We start from the raw sequence: 25,033 nt of genomic DNA on the forward strand, positions 1-25,033 counted from the left end.
TGAAGGAAAAAAAGGAGGCAGCATAGCACAGACAGGTAAGCAGCCACAGACCACACTCAGCCTCCATTTATTCACCTCTAACACAGGGATAACAGTATTTTAGAGAAAGACAGACTAAATAATAAACATTCTGAGAATAGTGCCTGTGATATAGAGAGAGCTCTTTTAAGTGGAAGTTACAAAGAAATCCATGTCATTACTCATCAGTGAGAGTTTATATAATACCAAGAAAATGGTATAGAATATAAGAAACGAAGAAAAAAGGTAGAAATAATTCCTGATTCCTGCTCTCAGAATTGGTAAATTTTTCAGGGTATTGGCATGTCCATTTCTTTGAATTAACTTAGATGGCCCAGAAACTCCTGAGCTTCCTAGATCCATCGTTAAGACCTCTAATCAATAATTTTCAGACACCACAGATTTATGTGCTTCTATTTCAATATTTAACATTTGTTCTGTCCTCATGCCTCTAGCGTAAATAAAATTACCTGGCTTGTTTTCGTGATGATAGCAATTTGCTAAAGCACTTTTAAAATGTCATTTTTTGGGGTCCCTGGGTGGCTCAGCGGTTTAGCGCCTGCCTTTGGCCCAGGGCGCGGTCCTGGAGACCCGGGATCGAATCCCACGTCGGGCTCCCGGTGCATGGAGCCTGCTTCTCCCTCTGCCCCTCTCTCTGTGACTATCATAAATAAATAAAAATTAAAAAAAAATCCCAGATCACAAAAACATGTGACACAAGAGAGGAAAACCAGAGTTCAAATATTAAAAAAAAAAAAGTCATTTTTTTATTAACCTATTAATTTGACTAGAAAAATTTTCCCTAAATAATGAGCATGTACAGGTGTGTGTGTAAATGAGTGTGTACAGGTGTATGTGTGTAAATAATGAGTGTGTACAGTGATGCATTTTTCTTCTCTTACACAGAATTTTCTTACTTTCAAAAGTGTTGGGAAAACTGCTGAAGGTGATCAGTACTTGAATGATATTGGTGTAAGTTCTCAGTTTAAAACTAATGTTTGTTAAGTTACATCATGAGTACTTGACACAACTTCTTTCTGCTAGATTGTTTATGAGTCTTATTCTTCGTGATGTTTTAGGCTGAGCTAGAATTTGAACCCAGGCCTACCTGATCATAAACTCTAATTCTTCTTTCTTTATTATATTTCAGAAGTTAAAAGGTGAAAATACTAAAAATATAGGTGAAAAAGAAAAGGCAAAAGTAATAAAGTATAACAGGTTTATAAATCATATAGAAATGACTTAATATCACTAAAAATTGCATAAAGAAGCTACTGACAAAATTAGAGACATTTACAAACAAATACGTCTTTACCAATATGTATGTTCTGGGCACTATGAAGGTTTGAGAAATAGGATTTGTACTGAGACAAGAGCCAAATTCTATCTAAAAAAATTAAGGAAAAGAAGGAAATGAGAACATCCTGTCTTCTTCCAATTACTACAATTTACATTCATGAGACTGATAAAAGTCTGCAAGCAGCAATTATTAGTCGATTTTCAGTATCTAAAAATATTTTATTAAATAACTGTTAAATATTATTTTTACAAAGCAAATTGCATAGAAAAATGTAAAAATGTTTGTGTTCCCAAAACTTTCTACGCCTTTTGTCCATCATCTTCTTGTCAGCTGCTCTCTCTTTAAAGAGTTGGTACAAAGGGATAGAGAAGAGATGTCACCAGTTTTATGTCTCATCAGGCAGGAAGGGCACAACACCTTGCAGAGATTTAGCATATCTCCAGGTAACGGCTGCTATACAGAGCTTGCTTCAAGCTTGGCTCACCTGTCTGGCAGCCATCAGTTTCACGGAGGAGAATCTCATATTGCTCAGGAAGAGTTAAGAAGCTGAACGAGATTTTCAAGACATTTCAAGTAATAGGCATTTAGAGGGGTTTCTTCTGAGTTTGAGAAAGCTGAGAAAAATAAGAGTATGGAAGAGTAAGTTTACTAAATTTCATGTTGCACTTAAGAACAGAATTCATACTTACTTTTTATTTATAATTTAATCAAAAAGTATAAACAAAAAACAATACATCTCCATAATGGCAGCTGTTACCTACAACCCCAAAAGAATGCCTTGCTCTTTTCATGTATTAAACCATCTCTCCTAATGCATAAATTCTAACATAATTCAATTATTCACAACCTCTAGAAACTCATGGTCACAGTGAGAAACAAACCAAAAAATCCACAAACCACTTATAAAGAATCAGACCAGGAAAGCACAAACTAATAACCAACAGACTTAGTACAATTCAAGAAAGACACAATACAGTGCCTTAGCATAAAAAATGTTCAAAGAATAATGCTCATTGAAAACCGGTTTCACTTAAAATGAAAAACGAACTGTCAAAGAAAACCCTGCCTTGTATCACGATCACATCACAGGGCTGAGAGGATAGAGGGGCAATGGGATCTATTCTCGGAGGACTATAATTCAACTCCCTGATGTTAGATCAAAGTTTTCTGTTCAAGGTCAATTCTAATTGGGCCCAGTTCTTATCACCTCAGAACACATTATAGCATGGTGGTATAGCCACTGGCAAAGGAAGTTTAGTGAAAGAAAAGGAAAATGAATTGGAGAAAGATCAAAGGCATGTTTTAAGAAATTGTATCTCAAGCCTTCATCTATCAAAACAATTTATTATTTAAATAGGTGACATAATGAAAAGCATGGACCAGATATCAGTACATTTTATAATGCTTCAATAAAAATGCTCCTCAAACATCACCATAGAAAACTGTCATCTTGCTGTGAACTATCCAAACAATTCATTAATCAGAGAATTCACTTAACAGCTTCCAAGTTGAACTATAATCTCTTTCATAATAAAACTTACTTTTCTTTGCTAAGGAATATGCTTCATCCACTCTTCTTTTTATGGATGGGTTTTTCAAAGTCATTTTTGCCTGCAGGTAACATAAAACAATCCATTAATTAGATTTATTCCCATATGCTAAGGCTCAGGATACTACGATACTAATGCTGCCACTGCTGACCACAGCACTAAGCACAACATTTATAAAGTACAATAATGGAGCCTGGGAACTATCTATGAGTGTACCCCACTCAACTGTCGCCGACATCCTTCCCTCTCCAACTCATTTCTTTCTCTGCTCTTCCCTTTACCCCTTCTCCCCAAACTCAAGCCTTAAAGGAAGACTCAGTCTGGGTTTCAATATTTAATATTCTCTCAAACCCCCGATTTCAGATGAATTATATCAAACGTACAATTGGTTAATAAATATTCACTAAGTGGCTGCAAAGTGTCAAATCCTGTGCTAAGCCCTAGGGATACGAGGTGAAAGCGACAACACTGACTCTTTCCTCGTGTGCACTGTTGCCAGCTAGCAGAGAGAATAAGCCGCACAGACAAGGGACAAAATGCCGAGAGTATTCGGCATTTTTTTCGGCATTCATGGATGGTGTCTATCCTAATAGTGTCTAACATTTGAGCCACTATTTAATTGCTAGATACACAAGGGCATTTCTCTCAGGAATGAGGTGTCTGCAAAGAAAGAAAAGCCCAAAGGTCAGAGACAGCAAGTGCACGTCCGCACCTGTCAATCGTCCCCTTGGGACTGGCCCTGGGCTGCAGCCTTACAAGAACCAAGGTTTCTCAAAACTCAGAAATGGCACACACTAGAGAAAGAGGAATCACACAGCTGGATAAAACCTCACTATCTGGTTTTATTTCAGGATGCATTTTTCCTTAATACATCTCTTAGCAGAAACAATCTATACAAACATTAAACCAATGTCAAATCAATTTATATCAACAGGGAAAATTCACCCAAAAGAGACACACTTCTGAAATGAGATATCCTGTTAATTAAATGAAAAGGATTTCTACTGATGGCTCACTAATTGTATAAATGCATAAGGCAACAAGGTCTTTGAGTTCATGGTTTTTTGTTTTGTTTTGTTTTCTCTTGCTGATATTCTTCTAGCGTCCCTGGCTACACTCTCAGAGGCTTGGTGTTTGCCCCCGGCTATAACGACGACTTTAAAAACTGACCTTTTGATAATTGTGAATCAGAGCCCAAAGTGCAGCTGCTCCAATCCTCTGAACGTTTTGATTCTCGCTTTCCAGACAGGCAGCTAGCACACTAATGACTTTTTCTAATAATAAACACATTAGAAAAAAAAGTTCAGTCCCAGATATTACAATGTATTCTGTTCTTGGGCTAATCAGATACTCCCTTCTCCCCATCAGAATACATACAAAGTTGGTATCAGTAGACTATGGCAAAAACAACTTTGTATAGCATGTGTGGGAGGACAACCTCAAAACAAATTATTTTCATGACAGGCATAGAATACTCAGGAAAGCTGTGGCAGCCTAATTTTTTTGGCCCTAATTCAACAAAGGCACATTCATTTAAACAACAATAGTGCAGAAGTAAATAATTATACAAAGAGTTGTATAAATGAGCTGTTCAATTATAGCTCACATTTTGGTGTGCAGGCAAACAGATTTGTTCTTATGATAAATTATAAAGACTATTAAAAGAACATCAACTGCATGGTTTACTATATAAAACAGTAATCAAGAAATACGAAATTAGTTAAGCCCTTTAAAAAAGGAGTAAACATTTTAGAGAAATGTTTCTGTGTATGTATATACGTCAGAGGAAAAAGTGATTTAAAGGCATATTCAACACTCAAGGTATGTCCCCTTTTTGCAAAGCTAGCCAGAGTATGAAATCAAGACTTATAAATTACCTGCAGCAGCCTATTCATTTTAAGTGAAGATGAAGAGAAGTCCAGTCCTAAGGAAACTGTCAGGGTATTTCAGACCAACATATGAACCTATCTTATTACTTATTTTTATATACCATTAAATTGCATCAAATCATTTTTCCTCTAAAATGTATGTTTAAAAACATAGCATTCTGAAGGGTTGTTATTGGGAACTCTGTCTGAATAACCACTCTCCACTATACTGTGAATGCATCTAAATAAACTGTAACCCGGTTGAGGGCAAAGTGTGTGTCTACTCACTGGTGAATATTCCAACCATCAGGCCAATTTATTTTAGGGGCTCGATGAATACTAGTTTATGAAAGATTCCGTAATTAAAGCAACAAAAATGCTGTTTAGGTAATTCTATTTAGTTGTCAAGGAAATCTTAAGGAATTTTACATCTTTTATAGAGAAGGAAAAAAGCTGCTCCACAAAGTATCTTCTGTATAGTGAGGGACAGTGTAGAAGGTACATATGGGTTCTGAACTTCCCTGCCAACTGGGCCCTACTCCTTACCACCTTCTCTGTATTTCCTAGCCTCCCTTGCTTCTCCTGTGCCATAACTAGTCCATACCAAGACTTATCTGATGAAATTCACTATGTGAAGTTATAGGTGGCACCTGGTACTCTTAGGGTACATCATGAAATGAGAGGGTAGTTTCCTTTGTATCCCTGAGTATCATCAAGTGATGTTTTTATATATATGAGAACATAAAACCCATATTCTAAGTAAGTTTATAATAACTCCTTCTACCAGTTACTATTTCTTAAGCATATTTAATAAAGTACATATACAGATCAATTAATGTGGTGTCCCCAATGATGCAACGAATTTTAAAAAAATACATTTTATTGTGAAATATAACATGCATACAAAAAAGGCACATTAAACATTTTTAAGTTTAAATTATACGTATAAAATAAGCACCCCCCACACACACATATATATAACCTCAAGAGAATGGGTAACAGTAAAATGTAACTAGTAAGTAGGAAATGATGAGTTTTAAATACTTATTACCTTTCTTCTTAATAGAATTGATTTAGTTACAAATTTAGGAATATCATATTGCTAGCCTGAAATCAGCTATCCTAAGAGTAATTTACACCATGAAAATCAACAAATGCTACAAACCAGAGCTGAATTAATGGTAAAGCTGAAAGAGGTTTGTTTTACGACTACGTTTTGCATAAAGGTGAGAACTAGTTTTAACAGTATTTGATTTAACAAATTAGATTTAATGACAATAAATTTATTGGGAAAAAGAGCTGATGGGGATGCAATTTCATCTGTCAAATCATGATTGAACTGCAAACACAGACTAACTAGAGATACAAGAGTTCAGCAAAGGTCTCCCATGTTTGGTACCTATATATTTATAGAATTTGTTTGGTTATTTTAAATCTTTCAATTTTTCACTTTCCTGTCTCCTGCAAACATTTCCAAGCTTGTCACTTATCTAAATATGGTATATTAAATTTATCTTTAAATCTGTGTTTTATAATTCTAATATCTAAGCCTGGGCAGATAAGTTGATGTATTTCCCCTTGCTCGTTCTTACTCATATTGCCATGCTACCTTCCTGATGAGCTTGGTCACATTTAACAATACATTAATACTTTTGAAAAATCGTGAAGGTTCTCTGAGGCTTAGTATGCACTTGTCCTCTACCCATCAGGGGCAGCCTGGCTCTGCTAAGCACCCAGGGGCACTACTGTCAATCGAGGTTCTGCTCAAACCAAGGTCATAGGTCACTTGGGCCATACATCTCTGGGCTACAGCTCTGTGAGGGGCAGTAGGTGGTGCCCATTCTTCACACTTGTTTTTCTTTTCTTTATAATCACCTGGATAAGGGTTGGGGAACCAATGTAATTTTGATTCATCCTTCTCCTAAGGCTAGTTCTTTGGAGTTCCCTATAAATACAGACAACATGGCCTATAAACTCCCCATCTTGGACACTCCTGACTGTTGTTTCCTGACTCCTCAGCATGTCTAAACAAAAGCCAAGTGGACAATGTTGGCAAATGTCCTTGAAACAAAAAAATACATATTTCATATACATATTTTGTGTTTCTCTAGGCATGAACTTCCAGTCACAATTGGCCTGGGAGTTTCCCGCTATTTTCTCAGTTCTTTGGTTTTTTTTTAAAGGTGATTTCTGATATATTTATAGCATAAATAATATAAATAAATTTATATTTTTTAGCATATTTTTGTTGTTCTCAGAGAAGACCTTGCCTAACATTACATTACCAGGAATACTCTAGCTCTATTCCTAACAGTAAGGTCAAACCCCAAAACCCACCCCATCTCTGACCATCAAAACCAGAGGTTTGGGCACTAATGATCAGTTTTGCAGTCTTACCTGGTAGATTTTAAACTAGCTGACTCTGCTAAGCCCTCCCTCTCGACCCCAAGTGGAAATGGGAGGGCAGTGCCTGTGACGTGCTTCAAAGGTTCATACAAAAACTGCCCAGTTGCTGCCTCTTATCCTGCCTTGATGGCCCCTAATCGCATGTCTCTGTGGCTGAGGAAACTCTTTTTTACCAAAAATTTGTCCAACTGCTTTAAGCTCAGGAAGAAGAGAGAGCACCGCTATTACAAAGAAACACTAAAAATAAATCCAGAGGGAAAACGTAGACTTTTCATTGCATTCCCTAAAGCCCATTCTTTCTCTAACTCTCTCAATAATAAAGTTGCAGTGAGTAGTCCTCAAAGAAAAAACTTCTTCTGAGAAAGATGAGTAACTAATAGGTGAAAGCAGGTCTGGGAACAGATACCTCACATATGCTATCTCATTGCCCTATAAGGCAGGGCCTATCATTATCCTCACTCTACCCCATGGCAGCTGGCACAGCATCAGTAGAGGAGCTATAGAAAAGCAGAGCTCAGATCCACTGTTCATTTTGCTAAGTTAAAAGCTGACTGAGCTTCTAAAATCTTTCCCAGTATTTCCAACAATTCCATAATTACCAGGAAAAGAGAATCACCACTGCATACATAGCAGGACATATGCAGAATCATTGTCACTCACTTAGAAAACTCCATGTGCCATAGAAAAACACCTCTAAGAAAAGATTAAGTAAAGAACATGAAAGGAAAACAGAATTAATCTATCTGCAGCATCTACCACATACCATAAGTGGTACTAGGCACTTCATGTGTGTTTATAAACTGATGTCTACCAAAACCAAGAAAGGAAGGATTATTTTACAGACGAAGAAACTGGACCCGGGGAAGCTGTCTCAGGTGATACTGGAGTGAGCATCCAACACCAGGTGTGTGGAGGTCTAGATCCCATCTTTTTTTTCCTCAAAAAAAAAAAAAAAAACAATGCAATGTAACCTTATAATAAAACTTGCTTCCTATAAAATTCACACTCTCCTCACAGAAACAGCACATGGTTGCAAAAACAGAGCTTTCCATTTCTCTCCTTCTGCTTCAAAATTTTTCCGAATCCTCACCTCCATCTGTCCTGTATCTCAGAGAATGACGTCTCTGTAAGGCTAATTTCACCATGTGGTCTTGGGTTCTGAATTCTCCTGCCTGCTTAGGAGCTCTCTCCCAGTCACCAAATACTCATGGGATGCTCACTAGTGATAGGCACAATTCCAGACGCTACAGATAAACATGAATAAAAGAGATGAAAACCTCTTGACCTATAAGAGCTAATGTCCTAGTGTGCACAGACTCGGAATAAACAGATACATGCCAAAAACATACAGTATCTCAACTGGTGGTAACAATATGGAGAAAAATAAAACAGGCAGATGGATTGGTGAGTGAGAAGGAAGTAGAGGGGGCAGGAAGGGGATGTGGGGACTTTCATGCTGACAGGTTGATCTGGAAAGGCTTCATTGACACAGCAGCTGCTCAGAGACCTAGAGGAGCAAGGGGAGAGAGACAGGAGAAGTCGGGGTGAGGCCAGACAGCACCGACGCCATGCTCCTCCTCCCTGCTACCTCCTGGATCCTGTGTAGCCACCAGGGGCAAGGTCTGTGGACCCTGAGAAGGTTCCTGGTCCCTGGAGGGCTGGAGCCACATCTGGTTCATCTCTGAGGAGAGGATCCACCTAATTCATTCCAACAGCCTCTGCTTCCAACAGTGCCTTGAACACAGTGGTATTTAACAAATACCTGACAAATTATTTGTAAAACAATTTCAGGTTTTTATCTGAATGGAATACTCTAGGAATGACCACATGTACAGGTGGATGCGTGTGTATGTGTGTGGTATATACTGTGTGGTGTCTACTCACCATTAGCCAGGATCTTGGGCTTATTGGCAGGACTGAAGCAAATATTATGAAAGATAAGAAGAGGTATATAAGGGCTGCTCTTATGCTTATATTTGCTCATCTCTGTAAGTAAGTCTAAACAGCCATCCAACCTCAGGATCATTTGTTGCCCGTCTTCTCCAAATGATATATTCAGGAGTAACTTCAACCAAAGAATGGTCAGATTACTGAGATGTTTATTTCCTCCTTTTGGCAATGTTAGAGATAGAAAGTTCTGTAAGAAGTTACTCTGTGGGAAAATAGAGAGAATATTATTTTCTTCTTGAATCTTTTCATTATTTTCCTTGTCCCTTGGAGACCAATTAACTAGCATTCTGCTCTTCTTTTCTGCAAACTTAATTCATCCTTTCTCCTAACAACTACCCTCGAAATACTCCATCTATATTGTTTCCAGGTATAAGTGAAAAAGTTAAGAAGAACAAAACCGTGCTCCAATTTTAATTCTTACTAATGCTTTCCTGATGATGGATAAAGTAACTACATATAGTCAACTCTTAATTATTTTTGGGTGGATAGTTCAGTTTGGGGATTATTTCAGGCCTCCTGAGTTTTCTCTTTCTGTCTGCCTTCTGGCAATTTTGCTACTCATTAAAAGCTATCCTATGGGGAGGAAAAAAAAAAACAAAACCCAAATCAGTCTTGGATACCAGTTAACAACGCTAGTACAACTGAAAAGATCTGAATCTTTATAGCTACAAGCGTTCTTAAAAATAACACAATCTATGTGTACATCTCATATTCACTTTACCCGAGCTGCTTAACTTCGCAGATGACTTCTCGTGGCTACATGCTATTCTAGTACACTTATAGATGAATATCAAACATTTCAGTTAGATAGAAATGTGATCACTTAACTTTCATAACTGTCCAGATTCTCTCTCATCTCTTTCCTACTTAGTAATCTATTATGGCCTATTTCCTGGGTTCCTTGCACCTAAATCAAGATGTTGGCTTGAATCTGTAAGGTAAATTTAACACTTTTATGTGAAACGACTCTAAGTCTAAAAATGAAATGATATGGAAGTGCTAACTCACAATCTTATACACCTGAAACTAATATTAACTGGAATTTAAATAAGAACTTAAAAAATAAAATACAAGAATGAAATGAGCTATAGAAATATTAGCAATATAACCCAAGCAACAAGCAAACTAGAAAACTACATGCTCAGTTTGCACTGTCCTTGCCATTACTAACATCTACTTCTCATCGTTCCATCCAAGTTAATGCTTTCTAGCTTTATCCCGTGCCTCTCCCACTCAGCTAGATCCTGCCATGATACTGGAGATTTGGGCTGACGCTAGTGATAAAATACATGGCAGTGCCTTCAATTATAAATAAGCTATGGGCATTCCTTCTTTTTCCTGGAGCTAAAGATGTTTGTAGATGATTTCCTATACTGGACATGGTAGAGAGAAACAAGACCTTTGTACTGGCTACAGTTTCTAATGCTCAGGGATGAGTAATGGAGAGGTCCAACTGTAGTGACCAGGGCTCATTAGGACAAAGCAGCAGGGGAAGCTCAGGGGTTGCCTAATTAGAGCAGAGTAAAAACAACTTGACTGAGCTAGCTGTACCTGAAACAGAGTCCAGTGAAATATACATCAAAATATGCATGAACACACAGTACCAGAACCACAGACTGAGAGTGGAAGACACCTTCAAGATTATGTTGTTCAACCTGAGAAATTTACAAATGAAGCTTAAGGAGAGAAGGCCTCCAGCTCAGTCATGTCAGACCTGATTAGCACTCATCTGGGAGTTCCCATTCTACTTCACCCATGTGCTCTACAGGGAAGGGGGAGGAAGCACTACCCCCAGTCTGTGCTCTCACACACCTCCAAGGACGGTTCAGTAGAACTTCACAGATATATCCAATCCTATGCCAGTAAATAAACAGCTAATTCTGCTGGGAGTAATGGACCTCTGATTTGCACCTTTTGCCAATGTATACAGTGTGAGTACTCCCACCATGGTTGATTTCAAGGTGGCACCGTGATGTCAACTGGGTCACAAAATTCCTAAAAATCAGCAATGACACTCATAGCTAGCCTGACTTAGCTCCAACACACCACTGAAAAGACTGTTTCTTACCTAGAGACTGCAATCAATGTGGAGTTTTGTGGGGTGGGTGGGAAGCTGACACAATAGAGGAAAAGGAGACTGAATTCTTATGAATGCTGTCAATTTTCATAATTTGTCTTGGCTTCCATATAAGAGAAACAGAAACACTCAAAGTACTAGGTACTAGTAAACAACAGATAATGCGATCATATTCACATCTTAAAGGATCTTCCAAATTATGGATTATGTTCATACATATCTAAATATAATCTCACTGAACATGTGTGAATTTAACTCATTCAATCCTTTGTAAACTACCCTAGATTAAAATCAGTGATAAGAAGTCAAGTTTTGGCACTGGAGTTCCAGAGGACTGATAACATTGCCTCTTATGTCATAAAGAAGTTACGTCTCAGGGCACCCGGGCAGCTCAGTGGGTTAAGCATGTGACTTTGGCTCAGGTCATGATCCCAGGATTCTGGGATCCAGCCTCAGTCAGGCTCCCTGCTCAGCAGGGAGTCTGTTTTTCCTTCTCCCTCTGCCCCCCGCCCACTTGTGCTCTGTCTCAAATAAATAAATAAAATCTTTAAAAAAAAAAACAAAAACAAAAAAGAAGAAGTTAGGCCTAAGTGGGGAGAGGCAGCTGTGATTTCACACACCGTTTTGACAATGCAAATTGAATGGAAATGGTTACTGTTCAATTTGGTCTACATAAAGACTAATACATTACTTTTATGATCTCAAATAAATGTAAGACAGCTGTCTTTCTAAATCTCTCATTTTTGAGGAAGATAAAATATAATCCAAAAGCTAAGAAGATAAACGAAAAGGAAATGGAATGATCATTCTCTAGCTTGTCACTTTTCATGTGTTATCTATCAACTGGCTTTAAACAAAGTGAACTTCTTAATCCTTTTACAATCTTTTAAAATACAATGCCTTGAAATAATAATTTAATTTTTAGAAATTAAGTTCTAGATTTTTTACACATGTTCTCCATTAGAAGTATTATTTTACTTTTTTTTTTTTTTTTTCAAGCTATAAAGGTGACTCCTGGGTGGCTCAGTGGGTTAAGAGTCTGACTCTTGATTTTGGCTCATGGCATGATCTCAGGGTCGTGAGATGCAGCCCACCATCAGGCTCTGCACTCAGCATGGAGTCTGCTTGAGAGTCTCTTGCTCTCCTGCCCCTTCTCTAATTCTCACACCCACTGTCTAAGATAAATAAATAAATCTTAAAAAAAAAAAAAAAGTTATGAAGGAGAGATTAAGTACTCACTTTCTGAATTACTCCTTTACAGTCATGAGATAAGGCCAGGTTTGAAAGAAACATAAAAACCATCTGCTGAACTGCAGTGTTCTCAAGAGGCATCTGGGAAGCCAACTTCAGGATACACCCCATCAGAGAGGTGCTGGGGGCTCCTCTATATGCAGCTTGAGCTGGATATTGTCCATAACTTGACCAACAAAGAGAACTGCAACCTTAAAAAACAAAACAAGCAAACAAACAAAAAACCAGCCTTTCACAATGTCTTCTTAGTTTCATTATTTAGTTAAAAAAAAACAAAAAACAAAACCTAAGCCGTGAAGCATATCTGTCCATCAATGACTTATCCACTACCTACGAACTGCAAATTTGCACTAAAGGCTAGTGATGAAGTCTCATTTAGTTTCATGGATCTGCCATCTACACCAAGGGTCTAATGATCTCAATAGGGCATTTTAAAATGCTAAGTTTATTTTTTTAAAGACTAGAATATGCATAAGAAGTTTTTAAATAGTTCCTTAAAAAGACATCTAAATAAAGACTTGTATAGAAGAACAGAATTTTGAAAATGGGAGGCAACTTGATCTAATGCCTTCATTTTATGGAAGGGGAAATAAAAGAGGGATGAAATGATCCGAGGGTGTGGGCCCAGAACAAATGGTACCAGCCAAGTAGTCTAAATAAAGGCATAGACCTCAGAAAAGCCAGCAACTTGCTCAGAGTGACACAGCTCATAAGCAGCAAGAGCCAGCAGTGGCGTAAATTGGTTTTCCAGCATTCAGTGTTTTCTCAGTAAATTAAACAACCATATGGGATTTATCACGGGAGTAAAATAATCATAGAAGAATTAGAAATTCATTTTACTGTATTGTAACATAAATCTAAAATATAATTAACTTGTCCATGTGAGGAGGCCAGTCTAAGTATAACAGATCAGAATCAAATACATTCTGCAAAATAGAGTCATAGAAGGCAAGGAAACACAAATAAATATAGTGATCTTTCCTGTATTGATACTATATACAGTATCCAAATAGCAAGGTTTCTATCAAATCTACTAAATGGTGCAGTTTTGCTTGAAAACAAACCAGGTAGGAAAATAAAGTTTCTTCCTCGATTTAGTTACCTAACCACAATCTCAGACTTACATCAATTTGAAGTATAAGAGTAACACAGACTATAGCTTCAAGAGATTTAAAATGTGTTTCTTTGGCTCAATGTTTAGCAGCTGATTTTGTCCCTCCTGACTTCCCTAACCCTAAGCTAAGGAGTGAAGGAGGGGACAGAAGCATAGAGCACAGATACAGCACTGGACAGACAGCTCTACTGCACTGATCATGCCATCAGGAGGTGGTGAGCCGGAGGATGCAGTCAGAGGAGACCATCCAAACATAAGAACAAGACAGTTAGTGACAGAATGGAGACAAGGAAATTCTGTGCTGTGGTGTATACTCCATACACCACAGTGAAAGTGCAGGAGTTCAGAACCTACACTATCAGTTTCTGCTGGTGAGACAAGCAGGGTGGACTCCAGGAATGGACAGACCAGAGCTGGGGTAGAGGCCCATGTCTATCGCAGAATCAATTGGTGTCTATCATGGTAATGACTAGAAGGACTCTGAATTGTTTTGAGTTCCAGTCCTTTCTCTGCATATCGTTCAAAATTTGGAGAACCCAGTTGCTGAGCTGCTGAATGGTGGCTAGAAGTAAGAACGCACACTTGCTGACAAGATCTTATGTGTATAACTCTGAGTTTTTAAGGGGAAGTGAATACTGTCAGCAATTCTATTTTACCTCCAAGGTGGACACGCTTTCCCTCAGTTCAAACAGCTACTTCACACACCTCCTCTTCTCAAATCACCTCCACCCTCGCCTTTGCTCACTCTTAGCTGCTGGCCTTTAACAATGTGTGGCCCTTAGTGGCTTCTCAATAAAACCGCTGTTAAAGGAATGGAAAGAGGTGTCCCAATGACATCATTTATCAAAAGGTAGACTGTATCCAGAGCTACCTTTTATCATGCCAGCTCTTACTTTAGAATCTATAAAAGTTTTAACCTTTACATGGTTTTTAAGGTCTTATATCATAATTTTTACTCTCTCAATTTTCCTATTAAATTTTCCTACTGCCATATAAGCAGGCAAGTTTCTCCCTCTCTATTCCCTGAGCTATCTAATGATTCTTCCTATCTCAACAAACACATGCTGAAGTATCTTATAATACCTTTGAGAAAGCTTCGCTCTAACCAACATACACTCCAAAGTAGAAGAAATGATTCAAAATATATATTTGTTTTTCCAGTCCACTTTAAACAACATTATATAAAATTAGTATTTTAGTGATATTACTGAAAGGCAGTGCTGGGGATCTATTTACCATTTGGAAAATTTGCAGTATAGACACAAAGTAGCTGCAGAGCAATCTGCATCAATGAATCATCCATCAAAAGCCAAGGCCAGAGAGAGTGCAAGACAGGAACAAGATGAGATTCAAGAGCTGCTTCCTGTTGTGAAAAGGAAATATGGACAGTATTAGTCTGAATACATGAAAATATAAAATTAAAATCAAGTCAAAAAGAACAAATCAAATTACCAACATAAGGAGACAGAAACTGAATTCATCTTTGTTCTGATTAGTACAAGCTGGCATTACAATTTCTGCAGACAGATTCAGCACCTTGCCCAGGACTGCTGGAACCATGAGTCCAGCCAGCCTCAGGAAGTCCCTTCAACACTCACATGGCCACAGTATACAACTTAGGTAAGAAATGCTACAAAAACAGCTTCTGAACATGTAAATTAAGCAAGACAGTGATATCTCACTATACTGAATAAATTCTTATAAATACTCCAGTATGGTTAAGAAATGGGATTTTCTGGTTAAGTAAACATACTGAACAGTTTCAAGTTTGCCCTCCACCTTCTCTCTTCTCTGTGTGTATATGTGTGTGTGTGTCTGGTAAGTGTGGACAGATCAGAAGTAGATTACGGTTTGTAAATAATTTGAATATAGTAAAATTTAATTATATGAATAATTAATGTGTTAATATGTTAAACCAATAAATTCTTAAGTAATTCATAGTCTTTATTACAAAGACTATGTATTTATACATACTAACTGTTTTCAGTAAATGCAGCAATTGTTTAAGTGAACAGGAATTACTAGGTAACTTATAGACCTATATGCACACACGTGGGTATTTATATAAATACACGTATCCTATACAATTTTACGCAGCATCAATGGCAGAAGACAGTGAGATGTTATTGCTAGTGTTCAACCCTCTCCATTAGCTTTGACATCACTCCCAATGTTATTCATCCCACTTTCCATAAGCCTGGAAGAGAGCCCTATGATTACTGAGAAAACAGAAACAAGTAGGTCTAAGCTCTTTCTCTACTCTGCAGTTCTGTTCACCTAGTTTATCTGTGTCTCCATCCATTCATTGTTCCTGCCCAGAAAAAGGAATAGGTGTTCCTCTTTTGTTGGAGGTCAGGAAGTCCAACTGTGTTCTGAAACACAGCCTACCCCCTCCTCAGGGAGCTTCATCCATCAATTAGTTCTGTTCTTCCTGTCTCTTTAACAGCAAATCCCCAAGTTGCTCACTTCTACTTATGTTCAAGCAGTTTATATGTGAGGAGAAACAAACATACAGACTAACTTCTTATAATGCTATATGTCCTAAATTATCAATGTTGCTTTTCATGACCAATCTTCTAGAAAGAGTACTCTTACTGCCATCACATCCCATCTCTTCTTGAATCTTCAACTCACTTCAATGTATTTTCTGTCCAAATGGTGCTAGCAAGACCACCATGGCACCTGTTAAAGGTCTGCTTTTTCTTTACTTCCACATACCATCTCGACCCTGGGATATGTTCAAATCCTTTCCGGCACTCCTTTCCCAGCTAGAATCTGCCTTCTCTTATAGTTTCCACAGATATTTTCATATACAGCCTTTTGGGGAATTTCAACAGTTTACACTGGTAATTCCTAATATCCTCAAACTGTATCACCACTCAGAACCCCAGAGCCCTGTAATCTACTGACTACCAGCCATCTTCCCCCCTGGATGTCCCAAAGACCCTTCACATTAACGTGTGTAAACCTAAACATTACGCTCTCTCATGCCTACACTCTGCTCTATCATGTGCACTTGCATTAAAGTAGAGCCTGGAAATCATTCTACATTTCTCTTTTCTCCTCAATATCTCCCTACCCTCCTTCGCTTCTCCACCTGCTCCAGCTGGGATCTCATCATCTCCCACCTATCCCTTACCTCTAACCTTGCCCAATTCTATTTACCTCACAGCTATCACCATCTTCCCAGTATGGAAACTCTTTAATGTCCCATGTGTATGCTGGTGTAAGGGAGGCATGCATGACTTGCTGAATTACCATAAGAGTACCCAATGATTAGTACTGGGAGCATCTTATACTCCACAGGTAAGTTGGAACAGGAAAAGAAATTAAGAATCTTTACCCCATAGGACTGCATTTATACTCAACAGTAATCTAAGTACTCTTCAAATTTATTCCTTATTAAACAACTTGGAAATGTAGAAATGCTTTGCCTTAGTGAGAAATTACACTTTCATAGATGGCTAATGTGACACAAATGTGAACACTATATTTATAACCAGTACTAGCTAGCATCTCATAAATCTCTATGAGCAGATCCTACCTGGAAAGCATTCCAGGGTATTCCCAGTGTAAGGTGTCATGGATTAATATCAACTGCATTCAGTCACAAGCACACTATGTAGCATAAGGGATCACAAATTTAGTAAATGACACCTCCATTTTGAGTAAAAACTTCATACATTGGGAATTTTAGTAAAATTGATAAACATTTAATTCCCATCAAATTGTTTTGAAATGTAAATTGCTAGTAACACATCATGAACAAATTAACACAGCCTAAGGAGTATGTTCAAAATGTTCATTTTCTAGAAATGTTTTTTTCCAATTTCATCACAAGTAAAAGCAAAAAAAAAAAAAGAACTTCTTTAAAAAGGAAGCTCCTATAATTTATCTTTCTCTTATTCATTTTCCACAGTATTTCTGTGTGAAAGCTGGTGCTTCAAAAGTGTTGTATCACCATGACAAAGCAAATCAAAGAGCTCAAGACACTGTATCTTATATAACGGTTACTAACACAGTATTTTAAATAACAGCATCAATGGGGCGCCTGGTGGCTGAGTCAGTTGAACAGCCAGCTCTTGGTTTTGGCTCAGGTCATGATCTCAGGGTCCTGGGATAGAACCCTATGTCGGGCTCCCTGCTCAGCAGGGAGTCTGCTTGAGATTCTTTCCCTATGCCCTTCCCCCTGCTCATGTACCTACATTCTCCCTCTCTCCCAGAATGAATAAATAAATCTTTTTAAAAATTATAAGTAAATGAATGAATGAATGATAGCATCAATGCTCACAGACACAACAAAACACCTCAGTACTTCCCAGGCAAAGGGGCTGAGTCAAGGGGCAGAATGAGCCGGCACAGCAAGAGGTGAAAAGCCTCCCAAGGTGAACAGGGCCATGCTTAGTGACAGCAGTAAGCATTTTCTACCCAAACAGGAGACACTCTTTTTTCCTTATGGATACAGATACCGCCACTTATTTCCTAGACAGCTGCTTGACAACGGACTTTGAAAGAACTCTGCTTTATGAGATGTACATAACCACTTAACTCCAACTTAGTAAAAAACACAACTAAAATGTGTAAACATAGAGAAAGAAGCTCAAGTTTGCTTTAGCTGCCTGAAGTTTCAGGGATAAAGTTAAAATGCTGATATAAACAAGAAATGCCATCAATGTTAAAGAATAACAAGATGCATCCATTTCTATGAATTAACAATGACTTTACAGACCAATCAGCTATGCATCAAAAAAATCTGAAGAGTTTTTCATGCTTCCTCCTTTTATATTATCTCATATAAAAATTACTGTCTTTTTTTTTTTTTTTAAAGATTTCATTTATTTATTCATGAGAGACACAGAGAGAGAGAGAGGCAGAGACACAGGCAGAGGGAGAAGCAGGCTCCATGCAGAGAGCCCGATGTGGGACTTGATCCAGCGACTCCAGTATCATGCCCTGGGTCAAAGGTTGCCAAACCGCTGAGCCATCCAGGGATCCCCTAAAAATTAGTTTAATGCCAGCACTGCTATCAAAATTTCGAAGCATCGTTTTACTTACTTTACACTCTTCATTTTGATAAAGACAGTTTCTTAGAAGCTGCATGGCAATGCTTAACTCTTTAATAAAACCGTCCTCCTGTTTAAACAAAAAGCAGTTTAAAAATCTGAACACAATGGCATATTCAACTTTTTTTTTTTAAAAAAAGATTTTATTTATTCATGAGAGACACACAATGAGAGAGGCAGAGACACAGGCAGAGGGAGAAGCAGGCTCCACACAGGGGGCCTGACGCGGGACTTGATCCTGGGTCTCCAGGACCACATCCTGGGCCGAAGGCAGCGCTAAACTGCTGAGCCACCAGGGCTGCCCATATTCAACTTTTTATATAAAGTAATTCCTTCTCCTTTGAGTCACATTACAATGCAGGTATGCTCTCGTGGCACCTGACCACCATAACTCTGAGGGGACTGACAAGCTAATGATCTCTAAAAGATGACCATATCTCAAGAAGCACATCCGCTACGAAAAAGCTATTTCTGTTCTATCAAGCATGGAGGAACTGAGATATATAATAGGCTCCATGTTTCATCTCAATAAAGTGAAGCAGGTACTGACTGGTTTTCAATCATATCAGGTGTTGGCTGACTTTCTCAATGATGAAGTAAAGAACCTTTGCCTAGAGAAGAAAAGGAAAAGAAGAAAAGAAACTAACAAACATGTAACCCCCTGCATCAAGAAAATTATTAAATAAGACATTTTCTTGGTTTCTTATAAAACACAACAAAAGTTATTACATAGGTCACTGCTATAATGGCCTTAGCTATATACATATTTACGTATAAGTTTATATACATATGCATTCATCTTCTCAATAAGCCTGTATGGCAGACTATTTTTTTAAACAATTATTATTATCATCAGTACTATATAAAAATGGTGTTATCAGGATCCCTGGGTGGCGCAGCGGTTTGGCGCCTGCCTTTGGCCCAGGGCGCGATCCTGGCGACCCCGGATCGAATCCCACGTCGGGCTCCCAGTGTATGGAGCCCACTTCTCCCTCTGCCTGTGTCTCTGCCTCTCTCTCTCTGTGTGTGACTATCATAAATAAATAAAAATTTTTAAAAAATGGTGTTATCTTGAGCTTACATAAGCATGCATTTTGAACATGAGTCCAGTAAACTCAATGCTAGAAAGAGACATTCAAAAGTCATAGAAGGAATAAACAGAGATTAGGAACACCAGCTCTACAACCACCCAGATACAGAGCAACTACTGGCTTTATCAGTTCCTAGCTGTATGACTGTGTTGGCCTGCGTGTTCATGAGATAACAAATATGACATACTTAGAACAGTTCCTTGGCACACAGAAAAGCTTAGTAAGTTATATCTCATTCCTAGTGCATCCATGCTTGCTTTGAGAAAATATCTTCTTTTGTAGTATAAACAATTTATCTGGTGAAATATACACACTCCAAAATGTTTACAGTAACAAAAACATGTGATATGTAAACCTCATTTTAAGATCTTTAAATGAAACTTAAGTCATATATACACACACAAGCCCAAGCCCAAAGCTGCTAATGTAGAAATCCCATTAATTTATCTAACTATATCTCTCTTCTAAATCAGATACACATTTCTACCAAATATGATGTCATGTATAAGCACAGGAAACTGGAGTGATGGTCTCCATGTCACTCCTTCATCCATCCAGATATCTGGAATTCACAGTTACCTGTTTCTTTAGGGTTGCTTTCCCAGGCCTAAGAGAATCTAGGTTCAGCTGGGCATTAATGTGCTTCATCTGCTCCATGCAGCTGTCTATTAGATCGGCTGAAAGATAAAATCCAAAATAATCAAAAGGATATTCCATTCCCAAATAAGTTGAAACCATATATAACAAAGTCTCCAAAAAATAATGTGTATATTTCTGACCAACTTCATTTTGCTATTTTCAGTGGGAGATTAACAGATCAGAGAAAAAGAGAACTAAAATGTTTAACAATTTCAATGTTTTCAATTTAGTATGATACTCCCCAAATCTACTTTATGTTCTGAGGCATGCATAATTTGCTTTAATAGCAAATCACAATTGAAATTACCAGACTTGATGTTGATGTTATTCTCTTTAACTCTTAGACCTGTGTTCCCCCAGTTACAGACAAGAAGACACAACATTCTGGAAGGGAAATTTATGTGAAAATATAGGATCATCTAACATCGTTGTTACTACTATCAAGACTGTGTGGTTTTTTTCAAGTATGCAATATGTGCTTGTGGTTACAAATATTTAAGTATTATGAAACTGAGTGATGTGTTACTTTTTAAAGTTTTCCTAATAGGCGTACCTGGGTGGCTCAGTCAGTTAAGCATTCTACTCTTGATTTCGGCTCAGGTCATGATCTCAGGGTCCTAGGATCCAGCCCTGCGACGGGCTCCCTGCTCAGCATGGAAATCTGCTTCTCCCTCTACCTCTTCTCCTCCCCTCAGTCATGTGCTCCCTCTTTGTCTCTCAAATAAATAAGTAAAATCTTAAAAAAAAAAAAAAGCTTCCCTAATATTTATATAGTCTCTAGATTAAGAATCATTACTCAAAAAGTAATCTACATATGTAATCTTTTTATTTTAAAAGTTATGCATATTTACTATGTTTCTGTATGAGAAAAACTTTTTAATCACTGAGATTATAAGTTCTTTACATTTTGAATCCAAATAAAATTAAAATTAATAAGCAGTAAAATATATGACCTGACAATATGCCATAAAAGTTGATGTGTCACATGGTTACCTTTCAAAGCCTGTTTCTGTGCTCTTCTACTGACAGCCAGAAGTGACATCAGTGTATTTGCAGCAACTCTTTTCAGGACATCTTTGGAGGATTTTCCTTCATAGCACTGCAAAGAATATATATCAAACTGCCTTGAAGAAAAACTTAATCTGGAGCAAAACCGTTGTGAATAAAAGATGTAGTCTTTTTAAAAGGTATTGCTAGGTTTCAACTACTCCATGAAATTCACTGGAACTTGATAAATCATTAAGATTTGAGATTGAGAATGCTCTCTGTGAAAAGGACTGTAGAAGAAATTTACAGTATGGAAAAGGCAACAATCATTCTCAAAGGCTCATCATGTAAAGCAAAAACTGTGCACTTACTCAAATTCACCAGGGAATGTACATATATCTACGTAACTTATTAAAAAGGGCCCTCAGAAAACTGAATAGAACTGCCATCAAATTCCTTCTATCTTCTTCTTGAGACACATCCCCATCCCTTGACTTCCACCAAATATACCCATTTCTCAGGGGATGTGGTTCTTTCTAGCTTGCATTTCTCCAGTAACATATATCTGTCATATTACATGTTTTTCAAAAAACTATTATTTATTAATTTTGTTGACTTACTTAACTTTAACAAAATCACTTGTAATTTTGAAAATACTAACATTTTGGTATGTTTCTTTTATACATTTGATATTTACAAGTTAAAAAAATTTTCATAATCAAAAATTTCAAATATGTGCAAGAGTGAAGGAAACAGAATAACATTCTTTTTTTAAAAATTTTTGGTTGAACTATTTCAATACTAGATATCATATAATGTCATATTCTAATATATATGCCCATAAAGCCATTATCATGCTTAACGTATTTAATAATTTATCTTGGTATTAACCTAATATCCAGTCCAAATTCAGATTTTCTCTTTTGTCTCAAAAATGTCTCCTCACAGTTGGTTTATTGGAATCAGCACTTAATAAAGCCGTATCTGTATATCTCCTAAATCTAGAGCACTTGCCATCCCTCACACCTCTCAACCCACCCAACAGAGTTTTTCATTTTGTTCCCTCATGTTGTTGAGTTGTTGAATAAACCAGATCAGTCATCCTACAGAATGTCCCACATCCTGGGTTTGTGTGCTTGCTTCCTTGTGATGATTTGAAGGTGTATTCTCTGCTCTGTATTTCTCATTTACTGGGTGCTGTAGCTCTAAAGGCTTAAGTACATTCAGGTGAAATCTTTTGTGATAAGATTCTCACGTGTATATGCATATGAAGTTTAATTACAATTTCAAAGGGTTCATAAATTCCAGTGTAAGAACTAGAAACACCTCATATGACTTATAAATATTAGATATAATTCATAGTTATAATTTTTCCTTCTACTAGTAATTCTCAATGATCCAGTTTTATAATATCATCATTAAAATTAAGTTCAAAATAATAAAATTTTACATAAAACACAGTATATCATACACAGATGCAACTTCACTATTCCTGACTGGCCTATACTTGGCAGTGTAACACTGGAGGAGCCTGCAGAATTGGGGGCCCTTCCAGCTCCATCACCAGGGGCAGTGTGATTTCACCTTAAATATCTCACTTGGGCTGCTGCTTCTAACCAGGCAGGTAACCTATTTAGCCAATGAGTTAGATACTACATGTCTGGGCCCAGGGATGCTTGATAAAGATCATGCTAATGTGACCATGAAGAAGGTGGGGGGAAAAGGCAGAAAATTATTTAGGATAATGAATATGTTTGGAGCATAGTCTATAATTATAGTTAATTATGAGCATCCTAATTTGCTTATAAACTTAATCTTCACCACTAACAAGAAAACCACTCTCATATACATACCCTTATTGAAACTGCATGTATTAATGTTTTGAGAAAAACCAAAATGATCTCACTAAAATATATTACTCATCTATTCTCTGCAGCAATTAGGCAGAAAAAAAGAGGTCAGAGTTCTAGGAAACAGTTGTACACACAATTGTGTCTTTTATTCCCTCATGAAATCTCACCGAAATGATAGAAATGGGATTAAACATCAAGACAGACAGACAAACACACTCACTCAGTGATTCACATGACAAGTCTGGGAAACTAGAAAGCACATGGGTGAACAACAAATGCATTAGCAGGCTTGAGAACCCAGAATATCACCCCTATCCATACAATGAATTGCAAAGAGCTGAGGAAATTTAGCACCAGGTACCCCTGGAAGTGAGAACAAAGGAGAATTGTTTGAAGTCTCTGAAAAGCAGTTTGAGGACCAAGTTTTCCCCACCACCCACAAATCTCTGCACAGACAACTCATTCTTCCTTCCCCTACCCCTTGCAAGATCCTGGAAATTTAGTCTCTGGAGAGGATAAATTAGAAAGGTTCTAAATTGGCAAATATGAGGCATATTTGTGGTGGGGGTATTACACTGAAAACAGGAAGGATTAAGTGACATGTGCAAATTGACTTCTAAGACCCCAGCTCTCTTCCTCCTACTTTGTGGCAAAACACTTGGCAGTTGGATTTTCATTCCAGGCAGGAGATGAGAAGATTCTTCTCTAGAGATTTTGACAAGATCAAGAAAGCAGGCTACAAAGGGCTGTGCCCAGATCCCCTTACACCATACCACTTGTAGTGGACAGGCTCCACTCAGATGCTCAGGGCTTTCCATCTAACTTAAGGTCTCCCAGTTTCAAATGCAGCAGACAACCAAGATTACCAGATACGTGAGAAAAGCTCTAACCAGAAAAAGGAAACCAAAATAAAGAGTAGAAAAAAAAAGAAAAGAGACATTATGTAAGAAGAAGAAAACTTAAGTTTATTAAGTCCTGACATGTTTGAATACAGTGAGAGGATATCTGATTGCTGGCAAAGTGCACGAAACTTATTAGTAATAATAGAAAATCAGCAAATTTAAAAATAATACAACAGTTAACCTCTAAGGAAAAAGGAAGTTGGGCAGGCAAAGAAAGAGGGACACTGTCTGAAGCACAGTTCAACTGTGTGCAGTACTTTCAGACTTACCACCATACATGCCTTATCTCTAGTCCCCGTGAAGATACAGGAAAGCAGGGAACAAGAAGAAAGCCCACTATGGCCAGGCAGGTGGGTGGAGCCTGGAAAGGGAACTGAAGTCTCATTTTCCAAAGCAGCAAGTCAACAGACAATGTTTAAGATAGAGAAATACAAGCATGCTATTTAGAGACATGGAAGGGAAGCATAAAACTATCAGCTAAAAGAGGTACGAGTAGTTGTCTCTAAGACGGAAATAAAGGAAAAAGGCAGAAGTCTTCTAGTTGGGTACAAAACTTATAAATCTGTTAGGCGCTCTAAAATGAATACATAGAAAAACTGATATGAAAGCCAAAAACTAAAAACAAACAAAAAAGAAATAAACAGGATTAACATCTAGTAAATCTGCATACTTTTCAATCACAGGTCAGAGTAGAGGATTTGATTTCTACCATTTTCCACATAGTGCTTATTACAGGCTGAGAAGTTGTTTTGAGCATCTATCTGCACAGAGTAGGAGCATATGGCTCAGAGTGAGACGCCTGGGAGCAAGAAGGCAGAGGCTAAGATCCCATGTCAGATACTTGGACATGACAGACAACGAGCTACTACTGGGTGATGCAGACACATGAAAGAGGAAAAATAAATCAAGAGGATATAGAGCAAAGAACAGCATGTTTTTTCATCAACTACAGGAAGAAAGAAAA

General features: G+C 37.7%; 1 protein-coding gene across 5 annotated transcripts in view; it reads right to left on the minus strand.

Annotated features, from left to right (window-relative positions):
- Positions 1-1,515: 1,515 nt before the first annotated feature.
- The window catches only part of RTTN (rotatin), a 143,049-nt gene continuing 119,531 nt past the window's right edge, over positions 1,516-25,033 (minus strand). For 4 of the 5 annotated variants that reach the window (XM_072758079.1, XM_025997730.2, XM_072758081.1 and 1 more), the window contains 9 exons: positions 21,321-21,426; positions 20,268-20,365; positions 18,590-18,667; positions 14,771-14,897; positions 12,409-12,611; positions 9,027-9,294; positions 4,039-4,142; positions 2,860-2,929; positions 1,516-1,932 (listed from right to left, as the gene is read on the minus strand). In XM_072758079.1, coding sequence (XP_072614180.1) covers positions 1,847-1,932; positions 2,860-2,929; positions 4,039-4,142; positions 9,027-9,294; positions 12,409-12,611; positions 14,771-14,897; positions 18,590-18,667; positions 20,268-20,365; positions 21,321-21,426 — 1,140 coding nt within the window. In that variant the 3' untranslated portion in view covers positions 1,516-1,846. The remainder of the gene's footprint in view (positions 1,933-2,859; positions 2,930-4,038; positions 4,143-9,026; positions 9,295-12,408; positions 12,612-14,770; positions 14,898-18,589; positions 18,668-20,267; positions 20,366-21,320; positions 21,427-25,033) is intronic. The other variant, XM_072758080.1, reaches the window with a different exon arrangement.

The sequence above is a fragment of the Vulpes vulpes genome, chromosome 5 (genome assembly GCF_048418805.1).
Source record: "Vulpes vulpes isolate BD-2025 chromosome 5, VulVul3, whole genome shotgun sequence".
Lineage (NCBI taxonomy): Eukaryota > Metazoa > Chordata > Mammalia > Carnivora > Canidae > Vulpes > Vulpes vulpes.